The 21,205-nt window shown below is 35.7% G+C and overlaps 2 protein-coding genes across 2 annotated transcripts; both read left to right on the top strand.

Annotated features, from left to right (window-relative positions):
* The first annotated feature begins 390 nt into the window (after positions 1 to 390).
* On the top strand, positions 391 to 9,358 carry LOC103041527 (cytochrome P450 2J2). The gene is made up of 9 exons (XM_015608428.3): positions 391 to 656; positions 2,248 to 2,404; positions 2,494 to 2,643; positions 3,181 to 3,338; positions 4,210 to 4,386; positions 4,485 to 4,623; positions 6,585 to 6,772; positions 6,855 to 6,996; positions 7,769 to 9,358. The coding sequence occupies exons 1-9, from the start codon at positions 477 to 479 to the stop codon at positions 7,942 to 7,944; spliced, it is 1,467 nt and encodes a 488-aa protein (XP_015463914.2). The 5' UTR covers positions 391 to 476; the 3' UTR covers positions 7,945 to 9,358.
* Positions 9,359 to 10,914: 1,556 nt separating this feature from the next.
* Positions 10,915 to 21,205, top strand: LOC103036008 (cytochrome P450 2J2). Its single transcript, XM_007259506.4, has 9 exons — positions 10,915 to 11,198; positions 12,200 to 12,362; positions 12,842 to 12,991; positions 13,785 to 13,942; positions 16,095 to 16,271; positions 16,378 to 16,519; positions 19,813 to 20,000; positions 20,090 to 20,231; positions 20,343 to 21,205. The coding sequence occupies exons 1-9, from the start codon at positions 11,019 to 11,021 to the stop codon at positions 20,516 to 20,518; spliced, it is 1,476 nt and encodes a 491-aa protein (XP_007259568.1). The 5' UTR covers positions 10,915 to 11,018; the 3' UTR covers positions 20,519 to 21,205.

The following is a 21,205-nucleotide window of genomic DNA, read 5'->3' as shown; positions in this document are numbered from 1 at the left end:
AGGGCCTCACACACATTCTTTGGACATGTTAATCTCTAGGGACATGTAGTAGTTAAAGTGCTTTTGGTTGAAATTCAATCTCATATCTCTTATTTCGTCCTTTATTTTTTATTTTTTGTCCTTTAAATAAAACTGTAAACCACTTGGTATTGCTATGTAGTTCCATACATCTAGTGTGAGTTAGAAAGTGCCCGAACAAACAGTGTTTATTAAACAGTATTAAATTAAATACTTGGAGCGAACATTTGCACACTGGAATAGTTGTGAAATAACTCTGATCTTCCCAGTCCACAGTACAAATTAGTTTTTTTCTTATGTTGATAAATGATTAATCTCAGATTACAGGGGAGGGGATATGGGGTGCATTAAGGAATTGCATAATCTCATTCTTCCTTTAACTTCAGCCCAGCTGCACATAACAGGCAGACACTTGTGATATACACTCACAGGCAGAAGTTTTCCTTACAAGTCCAGACATGATTTTTCAGTATTTATTGGAACTTAGCTTTTCTAGCTGGTTGATAGGAATTTTTCTGGTTCTGCTGCTTATTGACTTAATCAAAAATAAAAATCCTCCCAGCTTTCCGCCAGGACCGCGACCTCTGCCCTTTGTTGGAAATATCTTCAGTGGCCTTGACTTCCCAACTATAGACAAGGTAAGCAAAAAAAATGCACTCTGTGACCCAACGTGTATTTCCAAAGTGAATTAGGCTTGTTTGATGTTTAACGCTAAAGGTTGTGGTGAGGATGCAGTAAAGTTTCACTTCTATTGAGTTTCCCAAAAAGATCATATTTGTGCACGTATCACTGCACAGTAGAACAGTGCACTCTATAGTCTAAATACAGCATAGCAATCCTACACACAGGTTTGTCTGGCCTTTTTAACTGCGGACTGCTGATTTTTAACTGCTGATTTGTAATTGCATTTCAAACTGAGACCTAAAACTAAAAAAAGCTAGTTTTAATATTAGCATTACCTGTTAAGTTCCTTCTTAAATTTGTGTGAAGTCTTTACAAAGTTCTTAGTTACTACAGAGAGTAACTACTAACCTTTACGTTGTATCTTAAGTCAGTACCGATTGTCGCTTTTACATAAAGAACAAATGTATAACATCAATCAACATCAAACACAGTTGTCCACCAGCACAGATAATTATGAGTATAAATATAAACAGCCTTAACAGCATGTATTATTGGATAATATGTAGGATAATTTATAATGTATAGTATATGAGTGATATATTATTTGCGTGATATATTATTTCATATATATTGCATTATTTTTACCAAAAGTAGCCTGTATCCCAACACCCGGCAGCAAATTTTTTTGTTTAATTACATTACATTACATTACATTTGGCAGACACTTTTGTCCAAAACGACTTACAATAGTGAAGTACAAAAGTAATAGAAGTTAAAAACATCTTTAGATAGGGCCTAAAGGAGGTCAAGGGGAAATAGTGGGATAGATGACTGAAGGAGGGGAAGAAGGAAATGAGGTTAGAAGTAGTTAGTGTGTTAGAGGTGTTAGGAGAGTAAGTTCTCTTTGAAGAGCTCAGTCTTCAGGAGTTTATTAAAGATAGCGAGAGAGTCTCCTGATCTGGTAGTGGAAGGTAGTTTGTTCCACCATTGGGGAACTCTGTATGAGAACAGTCTGGATTTGTGCTTTGTGTGAATGTTTGTTTGGTAAAGCGAGGCGACGTTCATTGGAGGAGCGCAGCGGCGGGAGGTAGCGTAAGCCTTCAGGAGTGAGTGCAGGTAGGAAGGAGCCTTAATACTGCTCAAAGCTCCAAAAAGCCATGTATTGCTTTGTATTGGTTTAGTTACAGCTTGCACTTGCTCAGGGGTAGGTGTAAATATTTAGTAGCTACTTGCTCCCACGTATATATTTGTTTGTATGGTGCAACCCAAAGTTTTGATTTAATAATGCGTAAATCTGAAGTTACGTACAAACTTACGCACTGGTTTAACTGGTTTAACCGGCCCCTGTTCATCGTGTACCCAGTATTCACAGGAATTCTGAACAAGATGGCCAAACCATTGCATGTCACTGTTCATAAAATCAAGAAAAGTATGAAAGCAATAGAAGACAAATTTGTTTTTTAGTGACTATAAAGAACAGTTGCCATTCATATGTAAGAAAATTGAATTTAAACAATTAAACAATTGTTTTTCTGCACGTACTCCTCTTAAACATTTTGCCACATAGGATTGTGTTTATTAATTGTGTGCTACTTTTTGACCTAGCTTGCTGACAAGTATGGAGAGGTTTTCAGTCTGAGATTGGGCTTTGGAAAAACAGTGTTTGTCTCTGGATACAAAAATGTGAAGGAGGCCCTCGTCATGGACACCTTTGTTGATCGTCCTGATGTCCCCTTGTTTTACAAAATCTTCAAGGGACTTAGTAAGTAAAGGCATGACCCACGAGAGCAGTAGACAGTCAGATATATACAGGTATATTTACTGATACTGATCATTTGGAGTGTTTTAAAGGTGTAGGTGTGAGTAATGGGTACCTGTGGAAGATGCAGAGGAAGTTTGCCGTCACTCACCTGCGACATTTTGGTGAGGCGAAGAAGGACCTTGAGCTAAGCATGCAACAGGAGACCACGTTTCTGTGTGATGCTTTCAGAGATGAAAAGGGTAATTGCTCTGTGCAATAATGTATTATTAAGTATTATTAAGGAAACTTGAGAAGTCTGGTGCTTTTGATCGGCCTTTCCGTCTAAAGTTTCACTCCATTGTCAAAAGGTCTGCTAGATGTAGTCCAACATATATCACAGTTTTGGAGGCAAGAAGTTCTGGAGAGCATAGGTTGAACTGCTCTTGTCAATAAGCCTGATGCTAAAAAAAAAGGCATAAGGGTGAGGTGGTGTAAGCAGCAGCTGAATAAGGAAAGTGTCTAGCTACACATTTCTGAGAAAGTGAATGAATAAATGAATAAATAAATAAGGCTTTGCACTCCAGCAGTTGTACATTTATGTGTTATACTAACTTAATTATTGCCAAAATAGTCAAAATAAAGAAGTATCTAAATGATGGTGGTATGTAGTTTGTAATAATTCATAATTCTAAACTTTTGAACAGTTGTTTATGGCATACATTGTACACAGGTCTATCAAATAAGTAGTAATTTTAAGAATGTCTGTAATGTGTTTATGTGACGTTTCCCTCAAACAGGCCCTTTTGACCCTCAGATCTACTTGAACAGCGCAGTATCAAACATCATCTCTGCACTAGTATTCGGACATCGCTTTGAATACCACGATGAGCATTTTTATAATATCTTGCGTTTGGACACTGAAGCCATCTCACTGGCTTTCTCTGCTGGGGCTCAGGTGAGTTTGTAGAATTTTAATAAAATAAAATATGTCTTATTATTAGAGATTAGACTGGATTCAATTATTTAATTGGATCAAATTTAACTTTAAATCAGACATTTGTAATCAAATTGTCTGTATAGTTTTAATGTACTTTGCTGTTTTGCATATATATATATATATATATATATATATATTCTATTTAGTCCAATGCTTCTGTTTTGCTGCATAATGGGCCTAAAGAAACCTCTCATTCCAGTGACAACAAAGAATAGCAATATAACCAACTGACAAAATGCACATATGATATGCACAAATGACTATTTGTGTTGTACCTATTTGCTTTAAAATTGAAAGGAAAAATAATTTTATTTGTAGATTTTGTTACTAAGAGAATGACGATGAGGGTAACACTTTGATTATAGTAGTTCACTATTAACTCCACAATAATTACTGAGACTTACATATCTCCCAGAGAACTACTTAGCTAAGCAAGTGACACCATTTGTAGTAGTGGTAAACTTAATTACCTTATTATCATCAGTTTCTTCCAAATATTAGCAACATATAGTAAAATACTACAGTGTGTATTACTCTGCTTAACCATCATTAAAATATATATATATATATATATATATTAGTTCAGTACTATCTACTGAGTAATTATTCAGTACTCCCTGGTAGTTAATAGAAAATATTTAGGTGTTAATGCAGCACTATTAATTAGTTTCTCATTAGTTCCTACTTAGTTACTTATTAACTATGGAACAGTATTATAAAGTCTTACCAATGCTTTGGCATGTACGCATATACCCTTATATATGCATCTGATCTAAAAATCAAACAATTAGGCTCACTTTTCTATCTAATGTCTCTGCTTTTTTTGTAGCTGTACAATTTCTTCCCAAGCCTCTTTGAGCATCTTCCTGGCACTCACCAGAAAGTGTTCTCCAACTATAATAAGATTACAAGCTTTATAAGTGATGAAGTCAAAAAGCACAAGGAAAAGTTTGATCCTTCAAACCCACGGGACTACATTGATGCTTTCCTACTAGAAATTGAGAAGGTCTGTTTGGGATGAGTCATTCTAGGTCTCTGTGTTTCTTAGTGGATGTTAGAAGTTCCAAATATACATGTAACACTGTTCTATTCTCTGTTTATAAGAACAATGACCCAGATGCCGGCTTTAACATTGAGACATTAATAGTGTCCTCTTTGGAGATGTTTGAGGCGGGGTCAGAAACTACAGCCACTACATTACGATGGGGTTTTCTTTACATGATGAAATACCCTGAGATACAGAGTAAGTACATACAGGGTGCAAATACACAATCATTTACATTACATTGGTTTAATTATGTGTTTCTGACTTTTTCTGTTTGTTTTAATGTAATAAAAAAACTATATAAAAATATAAAGATTTTGGGCTACGCGTGGTCCAGGGGACTAAGGCGCTACCACTATGATCGAGAGGACGTCAGTTTGAATCCCGGTCATGCAGCTTGCCATCAGCTGCCACAGCCCCAAGTGAGCACAATTGGCCCTGCTCTCTCTCTGTGGGTTGATGGTGCTCTCTTCCCTCATCACTCCAAGGCATCTGTGAGCTGATGTATCAGCTGCGCTTTCCTCCGAGTGCGATGTGATGCTACTCGGCAATGCTGCATCAGCAGCAGTTCCTTGGCTGACTTCACATGTATTGGAGGAGGCATGTGCTAGTCTTCACCCTCCTGGTGTTGGGCCATCACTAGTGATAGAGGGATATAGCGCTGAATGGGTGGGACAATCGGCCAGATGAATTTGAAGAGAAACAGGAAAAAAATATAAATAGAAAAATAAAATATAAATATTCCAATAAACAATAAAGAATTCCTGTCCTTAAAATATGTACATAGGCTTTTTATAAAATTCTAATCATAACAAAATATAATTTAGAATAATGTGGAAATAAATAACATTTTAGTGATAATGTCCTCACTTGTTTATATATAATTATTTAGCTAATAATTATAAAATAATTAAACAATATCCCTGTTTAAAGATCAATCCAAACAAGGCATTCCTATTATATTCCTATAGCTCCAAATAACCCAATTGTGGATCCCCAGCTATTCATATTACAAGTGTGATAATAAATCTTTGTAGTAAGTCCTGGTCCTGCTTCTCAATATGTGGGGAATGATAGCTTCCTAAAGCCTTTTCTTTTTTACTCCTCAAAGTGTGATGGAGGGTACGCCCTGGTACCCTACAGAGAAACTGTGGGGCCCTAATTAAGATATTAGGGATCAATATATGTTATAATACCCATATATATAGTATATTATTATGGCTTAAAGCAACATGGTACCTTAAATATAGTGATCATTTTAAAGTAATATAAACACCTGCATTTAAATGCTCCATTACAACAGATTTAGGAGGTAGGTTTATTAATTTGATTACAAATGCTCTCTTCAATAAACTGTACATTACTTTAATTGTAGTTCTCAATGTGCATGATTTGCATGGACAAAATGACCTTTTATAGTTTGCTTCCCACATGAACTTTGGAAGAACAACGAAGACAAAAATCTAGTGAACACATTTGAGTGATTTGAGTAAGCAAATGCAGTTTAAATAACTATACATAGGCTCATGGAATGACTTAAAAACAAACAGTGTTAATAATTGAATTAAAGTGACAGTCTGTGAGATCTGTAAACATGCTAAAAAGTAAAACATGCACTGTGATGCAGTCTTTTCTTAGAATGAATGAATCTGGTGGTTTTAGTGATTACAAGATGATCACTCTTGCTCTCTTTAATCTCGTTAGCTCTTCTTAGTTCTAATTCTGTGTTTCTTTGGTTTCATGACGTGTGATTAAGCAGATAAAGACCGAGTTTGCTGTTCTGGTATCTCCATGTTGGCAGTTGTTCTTGAATCACCAGCATTAGCAACTACATTTTTGCTCAGGTAGCCAGGAAAAACTATTACAGCCAGACTACCAGACACCCTGTTTTAAGCAGAAGCATATTGATTCCATTTATTTTAATATTTTGTCCTCTCCCCAGTCAGAAACACTACTGCTTTCAGTTTAAGGACTGCTACTTTAAGTGCTTCATGAAATCTTACAATAAGTATTTGTATAATGGTTAAAATGTGCAATTAATTCTGAGTATATTGTTATTGCTTATATATTGTTTGTTTCTTCAGTCATATTTGAATCACTTGAAATTTTGTTTGCTTACTACACAAATATAAGGTATAATATGAACTGTTTTTAAACAGAAAAAGTACAGGAGGAGATAGACAGAGTGATCGGACAGTCACGTCAACCCTGCATGGCCGACAAACCCAACATGCCCTACACTGAAGCTGTCGTTCATGAAATACAAAGAGCAGGCAATGTTATTCCTCTGGGTTTCCCCAAAAAAGCCATTAAAGACACAACACTGGGAGGATACTTCATACCAAAGGTCTGATGCAAATTAGTAAAGAAAATGATATCGGTTGTTCCTCAAGTGCATCTTAGCTGATGAATCTTTCTCTCATCATTAGGGCACGTCTATGGTTGCTAACCTGACCTCTGCCCTTAAGGACAAAAACGAGTGGAAAACACCCGACACCTTCGACCCAGAAAACTTTCTGGATGATCAGGGACAATTCCGCAAGAGAGGCGCCTTTTTACCCTTTTCAGCAGGTAAACAAATATGCAACTCTAAGTTGCTAAGTGGAAACAAAAATATTAACATTTTAGCACTTCCTTTTTCTGCTACAACTTCTGAATGCTTTTCTGATACACTGAAACCACTGCCTTTTTAGATTAGTTTAGATTTTTTCTGGTTCTGCAGAAAAAGGAAAATAAATAAATAAATAAGTAAAAAGGAAACTATTAAAAATATGGCTTGAATTTAAACAGGCTAATGCTGTAGCTTATTCTGACCTTTACTTTTTTTACTAGATAATATACAATTTTATGTTATACAATGCAGTGACAATTAAAAAACAGCAACATTGGACATTTCACTAATTTCATGTATAAAAGATCATTCCACTTTGCATACATGATTACCCCCTTGTATATAATTATTTTTATTTCTAACTACATATTGTTAAATTATTGATTATCCACAAAATTTTCCCCCTGATAGATAAACAACTATTTGTTATATTTGTTAAATATACTCGTACTCACGCTTTTTTATAATTGCTGTCTTTATTTCGAAGAAACTCTGAATAAAGTTTGGGATATATGCTCAAAATTGATGTCAGCTATATCACAGAATTATAAAGCATGTAGATTAATAAATCATTTGTTGCCTGGTTTATAACAGTTCATAATAATAAATCTTATAGCTTTTTTCTGTAGTGTGGTAATCAGACCCATATCTTCACACAACATGTCATTAAATAATTATTCAATGATTTTAGTCATTTTTTTAATTACATTACTCAATTTACCTGTTCCACAGGTAAGAGAGTGTGTGTAGGGGAATCTCTGGCCCGCATGCAGCTCTTCTTGTTCTTCACCGCCCTGCTGCAGCGCTTTACGTTGTCCCCAGACCCTGGAGTGAAGCTGAGTCTAGAGGGCCTGATGGGAATTACGTACGCTCCCCATCCCTACCGCATGTGTGTGACTCAACGTTAAATAATGTGGTATAATAAAACGTTTTTTTTTTTTAAGAATGCTTTAATATACACTATATGTACAAATGTTTGTGGACGCTACGTCTAATGCATGTTCTTAGTTACTTTGAGAGTTCCTGACACATATGAGTAAATGTACTGTGGCTTTTCTGGGCACTGAAATAAAAGTGTTGGCAATTTGTACCAAGCCAAGTTCAGGCCACATGGATGTAAACACCCAGGACTGAGCTATGGAGCTAAAGTACTGGTGTAATGGTGGTCCAATGTATGTGCATAAATTCTCAGATATGATCTAATATTAGCACTAAACATTCTCTTTATGTTCACTAAACTTTCTAAACTTTTGCTTGGTGTGTATATTTAATTTATCCTAGCTATTTGGGATAAGTAAGCCAAAACAAGTAAAAAAAACAAAACAAACAAAAAAAAACAATGTACTCATGGAGACAGTAGTTTATTTGAACTTTTAAAATGATCCTTGCATATTTGGGATCAGAAGGACCTAATTGGTCTAAAAACAAAAGTGTAGCTTTCTACACTAAGTACAGTGTGAATCTTAAAATTGGATGATCATTTCTGTCTGGACTGGCTGTAGAAATTTTGAATGGGATTCCGTTTCCCGCAATCTTGTTTTCAATCAGTTGAGTGTAATGTTGTCATGTGACCACTAGATGGTACAGGCAGTGTCTCCATATGAGGACAAGGGGTTAATACCCTTAATTTAAAAAAAAAAGTTTTCGAAATGCAGAAATGTAATGTTTCCAAATGAAGTTTCAAGAGGTTAATACCCTTCATTCAGAAAAAAACAAGCAACAAATGAGCAAGTGTCCCAATACCTTTGTCTATACAGTGTATCAGTGTACAGTGTATGGTGATAGATAGATAGATTTAGGAATATGTTTTAATGCTCATTGGTGGTGAGCATTAAAACATATTTGTTAAAATAATTTGTACTAACACAATTAACAATAAATTAACATTTATTGTTTATACATTGAAATATTTGTGACAAATCACATTAGACAAATTAAACAATAGGGGACATACATTTATGCTACAATTTAACAAATGCATGTATGTAACTCATATGTTTAACAATATAGTAATGACAGAAAAGTGTGGCTTTCATGCAAAAGCTCTGCATCTACAAATCATTATTTTAGGAAAAGACATGTTTTCAACTTATAATTCAAGAAAATGTAAACTTTCTTTAATTGTATTGCTCAAATTATCAAGAAATTTGACAAAATTCAGGGAATGATGATCAGATCAGATTTAAATAATGTCAGAAAGTCAAAACATCTATATGTATATTTGTTTTTTTTTATATGTGCCGATCAATCAACAAGATATGTATGACAGATACAAATGATGTACTGTATATCTGTACAATAAAAAATGCTTACATATATCTACATTCTATAAAAATGTTTTGTTTTTCTTTTTACTTGAACTGAAGTTGGACTTCCTGAAATGATATTCTAGAAATTTGTTTAGTTTTATTGATTGCACATCTCCACATTTAGTATTTTTCCAATGATCAAATGTCTGTACATCAAATAAGGAAAAATAATTAAACTTTTTTTCTGAAATACTCTATAGATGTTTACTTTATCCCAGGTAAAATAAACAATTCACATGTTAAAAGTTACCATTTTAAATCATATGTATTATTAGAAATGCCACACATTTTTGGTAATTTAATTACCGTAAACTAAATATTTAGCAAATGTACAATTAAAACTGTTGCACTGTGTGTGCACTGCATATATACATGCGTCAATTCTGAAACTTCTTCACTGAGTTTGAAGAGTAGAAGTACAGAAGTGTTGGGTGCTCCAATTTTGCAACAGTGTGTAGGGGGTGGGAGGGGAATGGGTTAATGTTTTTTGATTTATGTTCCGCACAGAAAATGCCCAATAAATCTTAGTTTGAATCTTAGTCTGAAATTGATTATATTATATTTATATATATATTTTTAAAACTAAAAACTGAAAACAGGTCCCACAGACCCAAACATCTTATCAGGGTTAAAGGAGGGTAAGACACATGGCGCTATTTTTGTGAAGATGCTGAGTGAGTTAAATCATCAGAAAAAAAAAATCGTAATAATTTATCCTGATATATCATGAACAACTTAAAACATACAATTCAGATTACTTATTGTTTATTTGTTTAAAATGTTCTTTTGCACACATTTTGTGAATTAAAATATCAAAAATTTGAGGTATTGGGGCATATAACTTAATAACTTGTGCACAAGAAGCTTTTTAAATGTCAATGTTTACATTCTATAACGCTAGCTTTCAGCTCCAGGCGCTGCCATCACTGAACTGAATATAACAGACATATATACATAGATTCCACATAGCATAGCAGCCAGCTCAAGGAGGCAGGCTATGAGGAGTCTATATATATATATATATATATATATATATATATATATATATAAATTATGCCCCTTGTCACCCAGTCTGAAGGGTGTTTGGACAAACTGTTAAAATGTCTGGATCTCAGAACCCTGTAGGAGAACGGAGGTGTGCTATTCATCAAAGGTCATCATGATACTTTTTATCAGGTTTTACTACACCAAAGGTCCAAAAAGTCCATTCTACTTTAAAGCCATTTACAATAGCAGGAAAAGGAAGGACCTCACAAACATTGGGGGTTGTGTAAAAGGGAGGGAGAGGGTTGGGGCTGTTTTCTGGGTCCAACTATGCAAATGGCCTTTGACATAACTGGAGCATGAAATAGCTCTTTCTTGCACTGGCTCTTTTTGTAGGGGTAACTGAATAAACAATGTGCCACTACCCCGTGATCATAACAATTGTTAAATAATCCACAACTGAGCTTTTTATCATGTTTGTTATCTGTGTGTATTGACTAATGACAGAATGCAGGGAGTAGGGATATGGTGCACTGCCCATTTTTCCAGGAAACCAGAAGAATTTACATAACCCATTCCCTCAGCTCCAGCCCAGCTGCACACAACTTGCAGATACTTGCACCGCACACTCAGAGGCAGGACTGTGAAAAAACAAGCTTACTAAAAGGATTTTGTTCATCAGTCCAGCCATGATTTTTCAGTATTTATTGGAACTTAACTTTTCTAGCTGGCTGATAGGACTTTTTCTTGTTCTGCTGCTTATTGATATCATCAAAAATAAAAATCCTCCCAGCTTTCCTCCAGGACCCCGACCTCTGCCCTTTGTAGGAAATATCTTTACAGGGCCGGACTTCAGATCTATAGACAAGGTAGGTAAACAAAACGCACTCTATGACCCACACTGTAAATAATAAAACTTAAAATTGTTCTCCTGAATGTGATTTTTAAAGTCAGCTGTGCAAAAAATATTGCACTGGAAACTAAAGAACATGAATTGCCTTAAGTAATATTTTTTAGCAAGTTTTTTGTTAAAAGTTGGTCTAACAAAAAAAAAAAATACAAATTGTAGCTGAACCCTTGTACCTAGATCCTAGTTGAGGCCAACTACTTCACACATGCTCATTTTGACTCACAGTGCAGTGTCACAGTCAGCGCACATCCACACCGCTCCACGAACACACTGTAAATCTAGCTCATCATCAAATTAGGCGACTTTTAGCGACTTTTAGGACAGCTAATAGCTACTTTCCTTACTGAAGAGTTGGCGACACTATTTTGACTCTTCAGTTGAACAGGGTTTACTGAGCAATTATAAAAACATACTCTATTTTTCGCACTATAAGGAGCACTAAAAATCCATTAATTTTTCCAAAAATTGTCAGTGCGTTTTATAATCCGATGCATCTTATGTATGAATTTTACCAGTCAGGTTATAAGGTGTAGTAAAGCCACTCCACTCCATTCACTTGTATGTTACAGTTAATTATTCAATAAACCTTTACAATTTTGAAATATGTTGAGCATTCTTATCCTGTTTATCCATTTTATAGATATTTCCTAGTATATATATATATATATATATATATATATATATATATATAAATATATATATATATATATATATATATATATATATATATATATATATATATAAACTAGGAATAAATATATATATATTTATTTATTTTATAGTGCTAGGCAGCTGCTTAGAGGGGCCAAAGCTTCTATTTTTTGCATCACTCCCAAAGCTAATTCAAAGCTAAACAACTGCATTTACTTAAACCCCTCAAACGTTCTTTTATAACAGAAGGTTGTACATTTGTGAGTTTGGTAATTTAATCATAATTAATAATTATGTTTTGTGACTCAGCTTTCTGAGGAGTACGGGGAGGTTTTCAGTCTGAGATGGGGCAGCGAGAAAGTAGTGTTCATCTCTGGATACAAAATGGTGAAGGAGGCTCTCGTCACTCAGCTGGACAGCTTTATTGATCGTCCTGTTGTTCCCCTTTTTCACAAAGTCTTCAAAGGAATTGGTAAGTAAAGAATGATAGAGACACTTAGTAATATTCAAAGAATTTGCCATTTTGACCTTTATTTACATTACATTTTTTAAAATATTTTACATTTTTTAAATTGGAAATTATTTGGATCAGTACTGTTTTATTTAACAAAAATAGAACAATAACTTGCTTTAGAATGGATTTGGGATCTTTCACAGCATCCAATGTATATTTATGAAATAATGGCCACTTCCTAGTTATGTTTATAATTAATCTTTTTGCTTTTTGTGTGATTTATGGCATTTTCATATATATATATACAAAATACTTTAGGAACTCTATGAATAAATGGGTCTTTAACTTCTGTACACACATAGGCGCTAAACTAGATTTCATGTAAACATGCTTTGTCAAATTTACCAAGTAAGGTAAAAGGTATCGTGTGAAAAAGTATTGTGTGAAAAAAAGCTATAGAGCAAAAAATTACACTGATAATTTGGTGTGTTTTCCAGGTGTGGCCCTCAGTAATGGGTACATGTGGAAGATGCAGAGGAAGTTTGCCAACACTCACCTGCGCCATTTTGGTGAGGCAAAGAAGAACCTTGAGCTGAGCATCCAACAGGAGACCACGTTCCTGTGTGATGCTTTCAGAGATGAAAAGGGTAAGTGGTCTGTCATTTAAACCAGAACTCTGTGGTTCTTTAGCAGTGCAGCTGTCCAACATTTCATTCCACGGTCAAGAAGTCAGCTAGTTTGGATTCCAACAATGTTTGAGGCCGGAAGTGCAGAAGAACACAGCTTGCTCTGATCCTAACATTCAACCCAATGCTAGCTTCAATAATCCAGGCTGATTTCTATCTCACAGAACAGAAACCATAATTTAATGTACCAAGTGCAATGAAATGTCCAGTGAAATGGTGTGAGCACAACAAGAATAGTGGCTGCCTTTTTCATGTTTTGGATGAAACTTAATGAAAGAATGATTCTTTGAACCTGCTTGATTCAAATGTATCAAATGTTTCCACATGAATGTGTCAAATAAACACAATTACTGCCAAAAGAATCAAACTATAGAAGCATGTATAATGCACGGTGGTGCATTATTTGTAATGTTTAATGTCTAATTGTGTTAATTATTGAATAAACATATATAGTCACAGTCACCAAAAAAGACATAATAAAATAGCATCTTTACAGGAGAAGCTTGGAACATTTCTATTGGTCCATTTATACTGGAGTTTGACAAAATCTAAAGAACGGCATTAAATTATAGTTATGTCACAATGTTTCTTGCCTAACACTGACAATACTTATTTTTTTATATGTTATCCTTCCACTAGTGGTTCAGATTTTTAACAGTTTATACCATATTGATTATGCTCAGATCTATTTGAAGTTTTTGAAGTACTTTCCAATACATGTATTTGATGTATTCATGTACCTTTTTCCACACAGGTCCTTTTGACCCTCAGTACTACTTGAACAACGCTGTGTCAAATATCATCTCTGCTCTAGTATTTGGACATCGCTTCGAATACCATGATGAGCGTTTCCTTACTATCTTGCGTTTGGATGCTGAAGCCATCTTATTGGCTGGTTCTGCTCAGTCTCAGGTCAGCTGACAATGATGCTCATGTTTTAAAGCCAATTTTGTTCATTTCTTCAGAGTTTACACATAGTTTAATATCTTGTCATTTTGATGTCATATAATAAAAAAACATAAAGTATTTAATCACATTTAGTATTTTTCAGCCTTAAGCCTGGAACTACTCAGTGGGACTAGAGCAGGGGTGTCAAACTCATTTTGGCCGAGGGCCACATTGGCATATTGGCTGTCCTCCGAGGGCCAGATGTAACTTATAAATATAAGAAAATGTAACCAAATGTAATATATGTAAATGAATGTAATTACTCCTTAATGTTAAATAACTCTCAATATATTATTTATTCAATCAAATATTACAGTTGCATGGAAAAAATGTTTGCTTGTTGCTCTATTAACATAAATCCTGTTATGAAATCCAAAAACTCCATCAATCAAGAACGAAACTATACAAGTGAATAGAAATGACATAAAATACAAGTTATATTAACTTTGATCAAAACGTTTGATACTGAAAAGAGGCTTAATAAATATAAAATCAAAAATTGTGAGCTGTTAAGAACACGTGACAGATTTAGCATTTCCTCATCCAACCACTAGTGGGAGCTGCAGCAGCACAAGCCCACAGTCTTTACTGAGTCAGAGCTACAGCCCGGCCACGGGCTACAGGGCTCAGCTGAGCCAGTCTGGAGCGTTTTTAAAATTTTAAGTTCTTCTGTGTATGAAATAAAATAACCCCACTAACCGGATAATACAGCTCTCTACAGTTCATATTTCAGCCCAAGCAGCTAACAGCAGCAGTTTAGAGCAGCCATCCCGGAGTCACTGCTCGGATTACATTATAAACAGGTCAGTTAGCGCGCTGCTAACCTCAGGATGTTTATAACTACGGAGTTTAGAACACACCACGGCTGCAAGGTTAGACTGTTGAAGGCTACTGGAGACTATTAAAGGCTATTGGAGGTTATTGAAAGGGTTATTGGGGGCAGAAATCAGTAAAGGCTGGTTAGATAAGTGATTCACCTCCTCGTCCTTTGCTGAGGTGAAACTGCGACTAGCGATGTCACAGTGATGTTTATTAACCTCATTAAAACAGATTTTATCAGCTATTGTCTTATAAATATTTACACATAATTTATATCTCTTCTAAAAAGCGTTTATTTTGGTCAGTAACACAAAATGCATACCGGTCTTTCGCCTTGAAGCACAGCCGTCCGTCTGCATCAACTTCTCTTTTTCTGGACATTATGGGATAAACATTTGTATGTCTCAATTCCACCCGCGAAGTTACACCTTCCCTCCGGCAGGGTTTCCACATCAATGACTACACTGCCGTGTAGTGGCAGTAAGCCGTAACTTTGCGGGTAATACAATCGACAAGCATTGTGGGAAATGTATTTTTTGGTCAAAGAACGCTTCTGACCTATTTATTATAGACACTAAGATTTTACAAGCTCTCGCGGGCCACATAAAAAGACGTGGCGGGCCACATTTGGCCCGCGGGCCTTGTGTTTGACACATGTGGACTAGAGGATACTTATAATACAATTGACTTTATTGCAGCTGACATTTAGTTGCACAAAACTCAATTATGTAGGGGAGAGTTGTGCCAGTCACATAGTCAGATTGTAGTGATAAAATGTAAGAATACAATGTACAATTACAAAAAAACATGTTTAAAATATTTATAAGTGGGGGTTAGTTGTGGCACAACTTACAATGTTCAGACACAACAATCAAAACTCCTTTATCATAGAAATTTTACTTTGAACAGCAAAAAACAGTTTTTCGAACTTAAATGTGCTTACCTCTATTCTTTGCAGGATGAGTAAAATGGCTGACTTTAAAAATGTGTGGTCACATGACCAATTTCTTCTGTGGTTCCCTAGAAACAGGGGGTTGCACAACTTCCCCACTGGCACAAATCACCCCACCTTCCCCTACTGCTCTTAATTTAATCTAACCACGTGTTTCCCATCTTGTTGTTTTGTATCCTGTTTGTTACTCTTCTGCATTTATTGCACATTATAGGCATTATCCTTTGTATATATACGCAATTATTTTAAAAAGAACGCAACTGTCCAAATTCAGATTTTAACCATGTAAACAAATAATCATCACCGAAGCATTTCCATTAATTGCTTTTGCATTTTCTCATGTAGCTATACAATGCCTTCCCTGGTCTCTTTGAGTATCTTCCTGGCCCTCACCAGAAGATTTTTGCCAACTACGCGAAGATTGTAGCGTTCCTAAAAGATGAGGTCAGAAAACACCAGGAAGACTTGGATCCTACAGACCCAAGAGATTACATAGATGCCTACCTGCTGGAAATGGAGAAGGTCTGTTTGAGATGAGTCGTTGTTTTGCAGAATGTGTATCAATTAATTTCTCAGTTGATAAATGAATATGAATAGAAAATAACCCTTCTTTGTTTGAAATGTTTAGAAAAACAGTGATCCTGAGGCCGGCTTTAACATTGAGTCTTTAGTAGTGGCCACACTGGACATGTTTGAGGCGGGGACAGAAACTGCAGCCACTACATTACGATGGGGTCTTCTCTATATGATGAAATACCCTGAGATACAGAGTGAGTACAACCAGGTTATACCTTAGATTTGGACTGTAATTTGTTTGCATGTGTCATACAATTGTTGTCCACTTATTAATTTACATTATATTCAATTTACATTACATATTGTACTGATCGATTCATGTTTGTACTTTTGACTTCAAGTGTTTACTTTTAACAAAAAAGCAGATTTCCTTTCTGGAAAATATGAAGAGTAACGTTTTTATCAAACCTGTCCTGCGTTTTATGCTTTTCCTATCCAAACACAAATCTTCTTCTTCCACCTGTTTTTTCCTGATGAAGATCAAAGAGGAATTAGTCAAGGTAGAGCCGTCTAAATAAAGCATTCTTTTTGGAGCAGCTGATTTAATCACCTTTTAGAAGATTTCCTGTCGTTCCCAAGCAATTCGAAATTTCCTTGTTCTGCCTCCATGTTAATCTTCAGAATTGGGAGGAGCAATTCAGCTTGTTCTAGGTTGTTGAGCACCTCACCCTGTCAGTGGCCCGGCACTCTTCAATGAACCCTAATTTCTGCCACTTTATACACCACCTTAAATGCTGAGATTTCATGCAATTTCATGCGTCCTCTAAATCCACAAAATACTTATGAAAGGGACTGTTTTACTCCAACAACCTTTACCCACCATGATGGACTCAAACTGGATATTGCTTTAAAACTAATTTCTAAGGTGCTCTTTCCTCTGCTCAACTATAGTACCAGAATAGGTTCCGTTTCCCATCTCCATCTTATCAGCTCTAAGCTGAAAACATTGTTCAAAAAATATTGTCCAATGCTGTTAATGCTACAGCTACTTTGCTACTCTGAAGGCCTCTTCTTTCAGTGCTTCATTTTTATGCTTCCTCCACTCCCCAGAGTTCACAAACAGATTCCAGACTTTTCACCGTGACAGGCTTCTGGTCACGGTTTTGAGCAGCTGCCTCAATTAAGGACCTGAACATGTTCCCTTCAATGCTTTGGTTGCTGCCCTTGGTGAGCATACTGAAGAAAGACAGTTGGCTTTCTGTCCCAAGTCCTCTAACAGAGAGAGATTTTTAAGCTCTCCAAGGTTCCAAGTTTCACTAAGTTGCTCTGGCTAAAGTCATTGTTACCTATGAATCAAATGCCCAAACACTGAAACAACTTCCCATCAAGTTGTGATCAGCTAATAGCCAGATTCAGAAATTCCATTACTTTTGAAACTACAAGAGGAGTACTGTAAATATGTAATATCATTCATACTCGTGCTGGAAGCACAGATGGAATTTGACCTCTAACTTTACCCCATTTGTGCAGTGAACACACATACACACCAATGAGCACACTCACACAGTGACATGCAGTGAGAACATGTGCCCTGGGTGGTGGACTGTGGTGCCCGGGGACCATCAGGGAGCATTAAGGGCCTTGGTCACATGTTAAAGCTTGCCAAACCCAGATATCAAACCCACAACCTCAATATCAATGGCCAGGTGCTCTACAACCACTGAGCCACCACTGCTTATTGCTGAATATAAAGTATGTAAACCACAGCTTTCCCCACACGGTTTTCATTGCTACTCTTAATTTAAGAGGTCCTACAACAGCCCTCAAAATGTCCTTTTTGTTCTAAACCTGAATGGGATTTGTCGATCTCTGACACCATTCCATTCTCATACCTTTTAATGGGGGTTTAATAGGATCACTTTTATCCTGACCTCTCTTCTCAGTAGTTTCACACAGATGCCAGAAGCACAATATTTCATTTTTTAAACAATTAAATGCACATTAACGAAGGCGTATAGAATTACTGTTGTGTTTTATTTTATGTATGCTAATTCATTTGTCAACGTTATGTTTCTAACATAATCCATAAAACATAAACACATTAAAAATAAAACATACTTATTTCTCAAAGGGCTACATCTTGTGAAGTCTGCTCGCTGAAAGACATGTTCCTGCAGAGTTTTCAGTTTTTCTCACCTGTTACTTTCCAGATTTAGTATATGTGTAAAAGCAAGGAAATCAGAAAGCCATGCTGCACTCTTTGCACACATGCAATGTATGGTTTCAAGCAACATGCCGCAATGATTTTGCTACTGAATTAATATAAAATGTATGAATTTGCACTAATCATTTTGTGGCCAATTATTACCAGCAGGATCATCTGAACTAAGGAACCAAGCAACAGTGCTGTACTCTCTTTTTTCATGGGCTACATTTGATCCTGAATTACTTATTATTAATTTTCTGTTGTTTTGTTGAGCCTGTTTATGAAATTACGTCGGTTAATTCTACTTATGAAGCTCACAGTATTTAGTTAGAAATGCCAAAGCCATCTTTAAAACAGTTTGACACAGAAACCTAAACTGTAGTTTAGACCCTTTTTAACGTTTGCTTTGCACATGAAACCTTTTTCACACTTAATTCCTTCTGGTTATTAATTGTTATTCAAGGCATGTGTGTGCAATTTGTGTAAACATTTATTTTTTCTTAACAAATAAATGAAGCAGTCACTGTCTATCAAAATTAAAACTGTCTGAGATGTCCATTAAATATTATTATAAGAACCAGAATAAGGCCATGCTCTTTAACTTATCATGTACTTTTCTGTTTTTTGAGTAACTATACAACCTTTTGACAAATATGAGGTACAGTTGCAATAAAGAAAAAGTATGTGAAGCCATTGTGATTATTTGGATTTCTGCATATATTGTTCATTAAATGTGTTCTAATCTTCACCTAAGTCACAACAATAGACAAACATAGTCTGCTTAAACTAATACCACACCAAAACATTATATTTTTGCGTGGTTTTAATTGGACACACCATGTTAACATTCACAGTGCAGGATGAAAAATGTATGTGAACCTTTGGATTTAATAACTAGTTGACCCTCCTTTGGCAGTCATAACCTCAAACAAACGTTTCCTGTAGCTGCAGGTCAGACCTGCACAACAGTCAGGAGGAATTTTGGATAATTTCTCTTCACAAAACTGTATTTTTGGCATATCTTGTGTGTGTGTTTTTATAGCAGGGCAGCTTCAACCAACACATCTAATCTCATCACATCCTGGCTCCAATTAGCTCTTAGAAAAGTCATTAGCCTAGGGGTTCACATACTTTTTCCCCCTCACTGTGAATATTAACATGTTATGCTCAGTAAAACCATGCAAACATATACTTTTTTGTATGGCAGACTGTGTTTGTCTATTGTTGTGTGATCAGAACACATTTAATGACCAATTTATGCAGAAATCCAAGTAATCCCAAAGGATCCACATACTTTTTCTTGCAGCTGTATATAAAAGAACTGTTGTACTGTTTCTGTAGAAAAAGTGCAGGAGGAGATCGACAGAGTGATCGGACAGTCACGTCAACCCTGCATGGCCGACAAACCCAACATGCCCTACACTGAAGCTGTCGTCCACGAGATGCAAAGAGTAGGAAATGTTGTTCCACTGGGTTTCCCTAAAAAAGCCATTAAAGATACAACGCTGGGAGGATACTTCATTCCAAAGGTTTGACATGAACGGTAAAGAAAATAAAATCTGTTAAAATGCTTCTTCAAATGTGTCACAGCTGATGAAATTCTCTCTCTCACCTTTAGGGCACTACGGTGAATACTAACCTGTCATCTGTACTTAATGATAAGACCGAGTGGAAAACACCCGACACCTTCAACCCAGAACACTTCCTGGACGATCAGGGACAGTTCCGCAAGAGAGACGCCTTTCTGCCCTTCTCAGCAGGTAAACAAATACTCTGTATTGCTAACAGACTAATGGAAATCAATCAATAACTGTTTATTTTCTACTACATGTGAATATTTCTTCTGATACACTGAAACCCCTGTCCCACAGGTAGGAGAGTGTGTGTAGGGGAATCTCTGGCCCGCATGGAGCTCTTCTTGTTCTTTACCTCCCTGCTGCAAAATTTTACCTTCACCCCAGGCCCAGGAAAGGAGCTGACACTAGAGGGCCAGATGGGCTTCACATATGCGCCCAGTCCCTACAGCATGTGTGTGAATCCACGCTGAGAAAAAAAGTGGTTAAGATTAAGCTGTACAATTATTAACTTCAATATTATATCCATATGTGTGCTTATTTGTTATGGTATTACTTTACTTGAATGGTTCAATATAGATACCTCATAGATGCTCAACAAACTTTCAACAATTTTTTTATTGAATATCTATTAAAAGCATCTGAACTCTCAAATGAATGCAAATGATTCTCATTTAAACCTAACCTTAAACCGTAAACAATAAATATCTATTCCTAACTCTACTATTAGTCTAAATCTTAAAGGTTTAGGTCTAGGGTTAGGGTATAGAGAATAGAGAGAAAAATAGAAAAATTCAATTAAGTTTAATGGACATTTAGTTGAATGTTGGTTAATTATTTATGAGGTATAAACAAAAGACCATCCAGGTACAGAATAAACATTGTTCTTAATTAACTGCTTTAGACTCTTTTTAGGTTATTGCATGCCATCGATTAAATTCATGCCACTATGTAAACAGTATTTTGGCTCATGCTATGCTATGGTCTACAAACACGTTGCACATAAAGACACTGTGATCTATTTAATGAAGAGTAGTTACATTACTGTAGAAGCAAATTTGCATGTACACAGGATATTACATTAAAATGTACTCCTTGCTCTGCTCTGTGTGTGTGTGTATAAAATAATCATATATATTAAAAACACTGTTTCATACTGA

Source organism: Astyanax mexicanus, chromosome 1 (genome assembly GCF_023375975.1).
Source record: "Astyanax mexicanus isolate ESR-SI-001 chromosome 1, AstMex3_surface, whole genome shotgun sequence".
NCBI classification, from domain to species: domain Eukaryota; kingdom Metazoa; phylum Chordata; class Actinopteri; order Characiformes; family Acestrorhamphidae; genus Astyanax; species Astyanax mexicanus.
The sequence above is the reverse complement of the archived record's forward strand: the minus strand, read 5'-3'. Positions and strand labels throughout refer to the sequence as shown.

Coding starts and splice junctions, on each gene's coding strand:
- LOC103041527 (XM_015608428.3), top strand. CDS start 477: ATGATTTTTCAGTATTTATTGGAACTTAGCTTTTCTAGCTGGTTGATA. Junction 657..2,247: donor ACTTCCCAACTATAGACAAG/GTAAGCAAAAAA, acceptor TTTTTGACCTAG/CTTGCTGACAAGTATGGAGA. Junction 4,387..4,484: donor TCCTACTAGAAATTGAGAAG/GTCTGTTTGGGA, acceptor TCTGTTTATAAG/AACAATGACCCAGATGCCGG.
- LOC103036008 (XM_007259506.4), top strand. CDS start 11,019: ATGATTTTTCAGTATTTATTGGAACTTAACTTTTCTAGCTGGCTGATA. Junction 11,199..12,199: donor ACTTCAGATCTATAGACAAG/GTAGGTAAACAA, acceptor TTTGTGACTCAG/CTTTCTGAGGAGTACGGGGA. Junction 20,232..20,342: donor CTTTCTGCCCTTCTCAGCAG/GTAAACAAATAC, acceptor CCTGTCCCACAG/GTAGGAGAGTGTGTGTAGGG.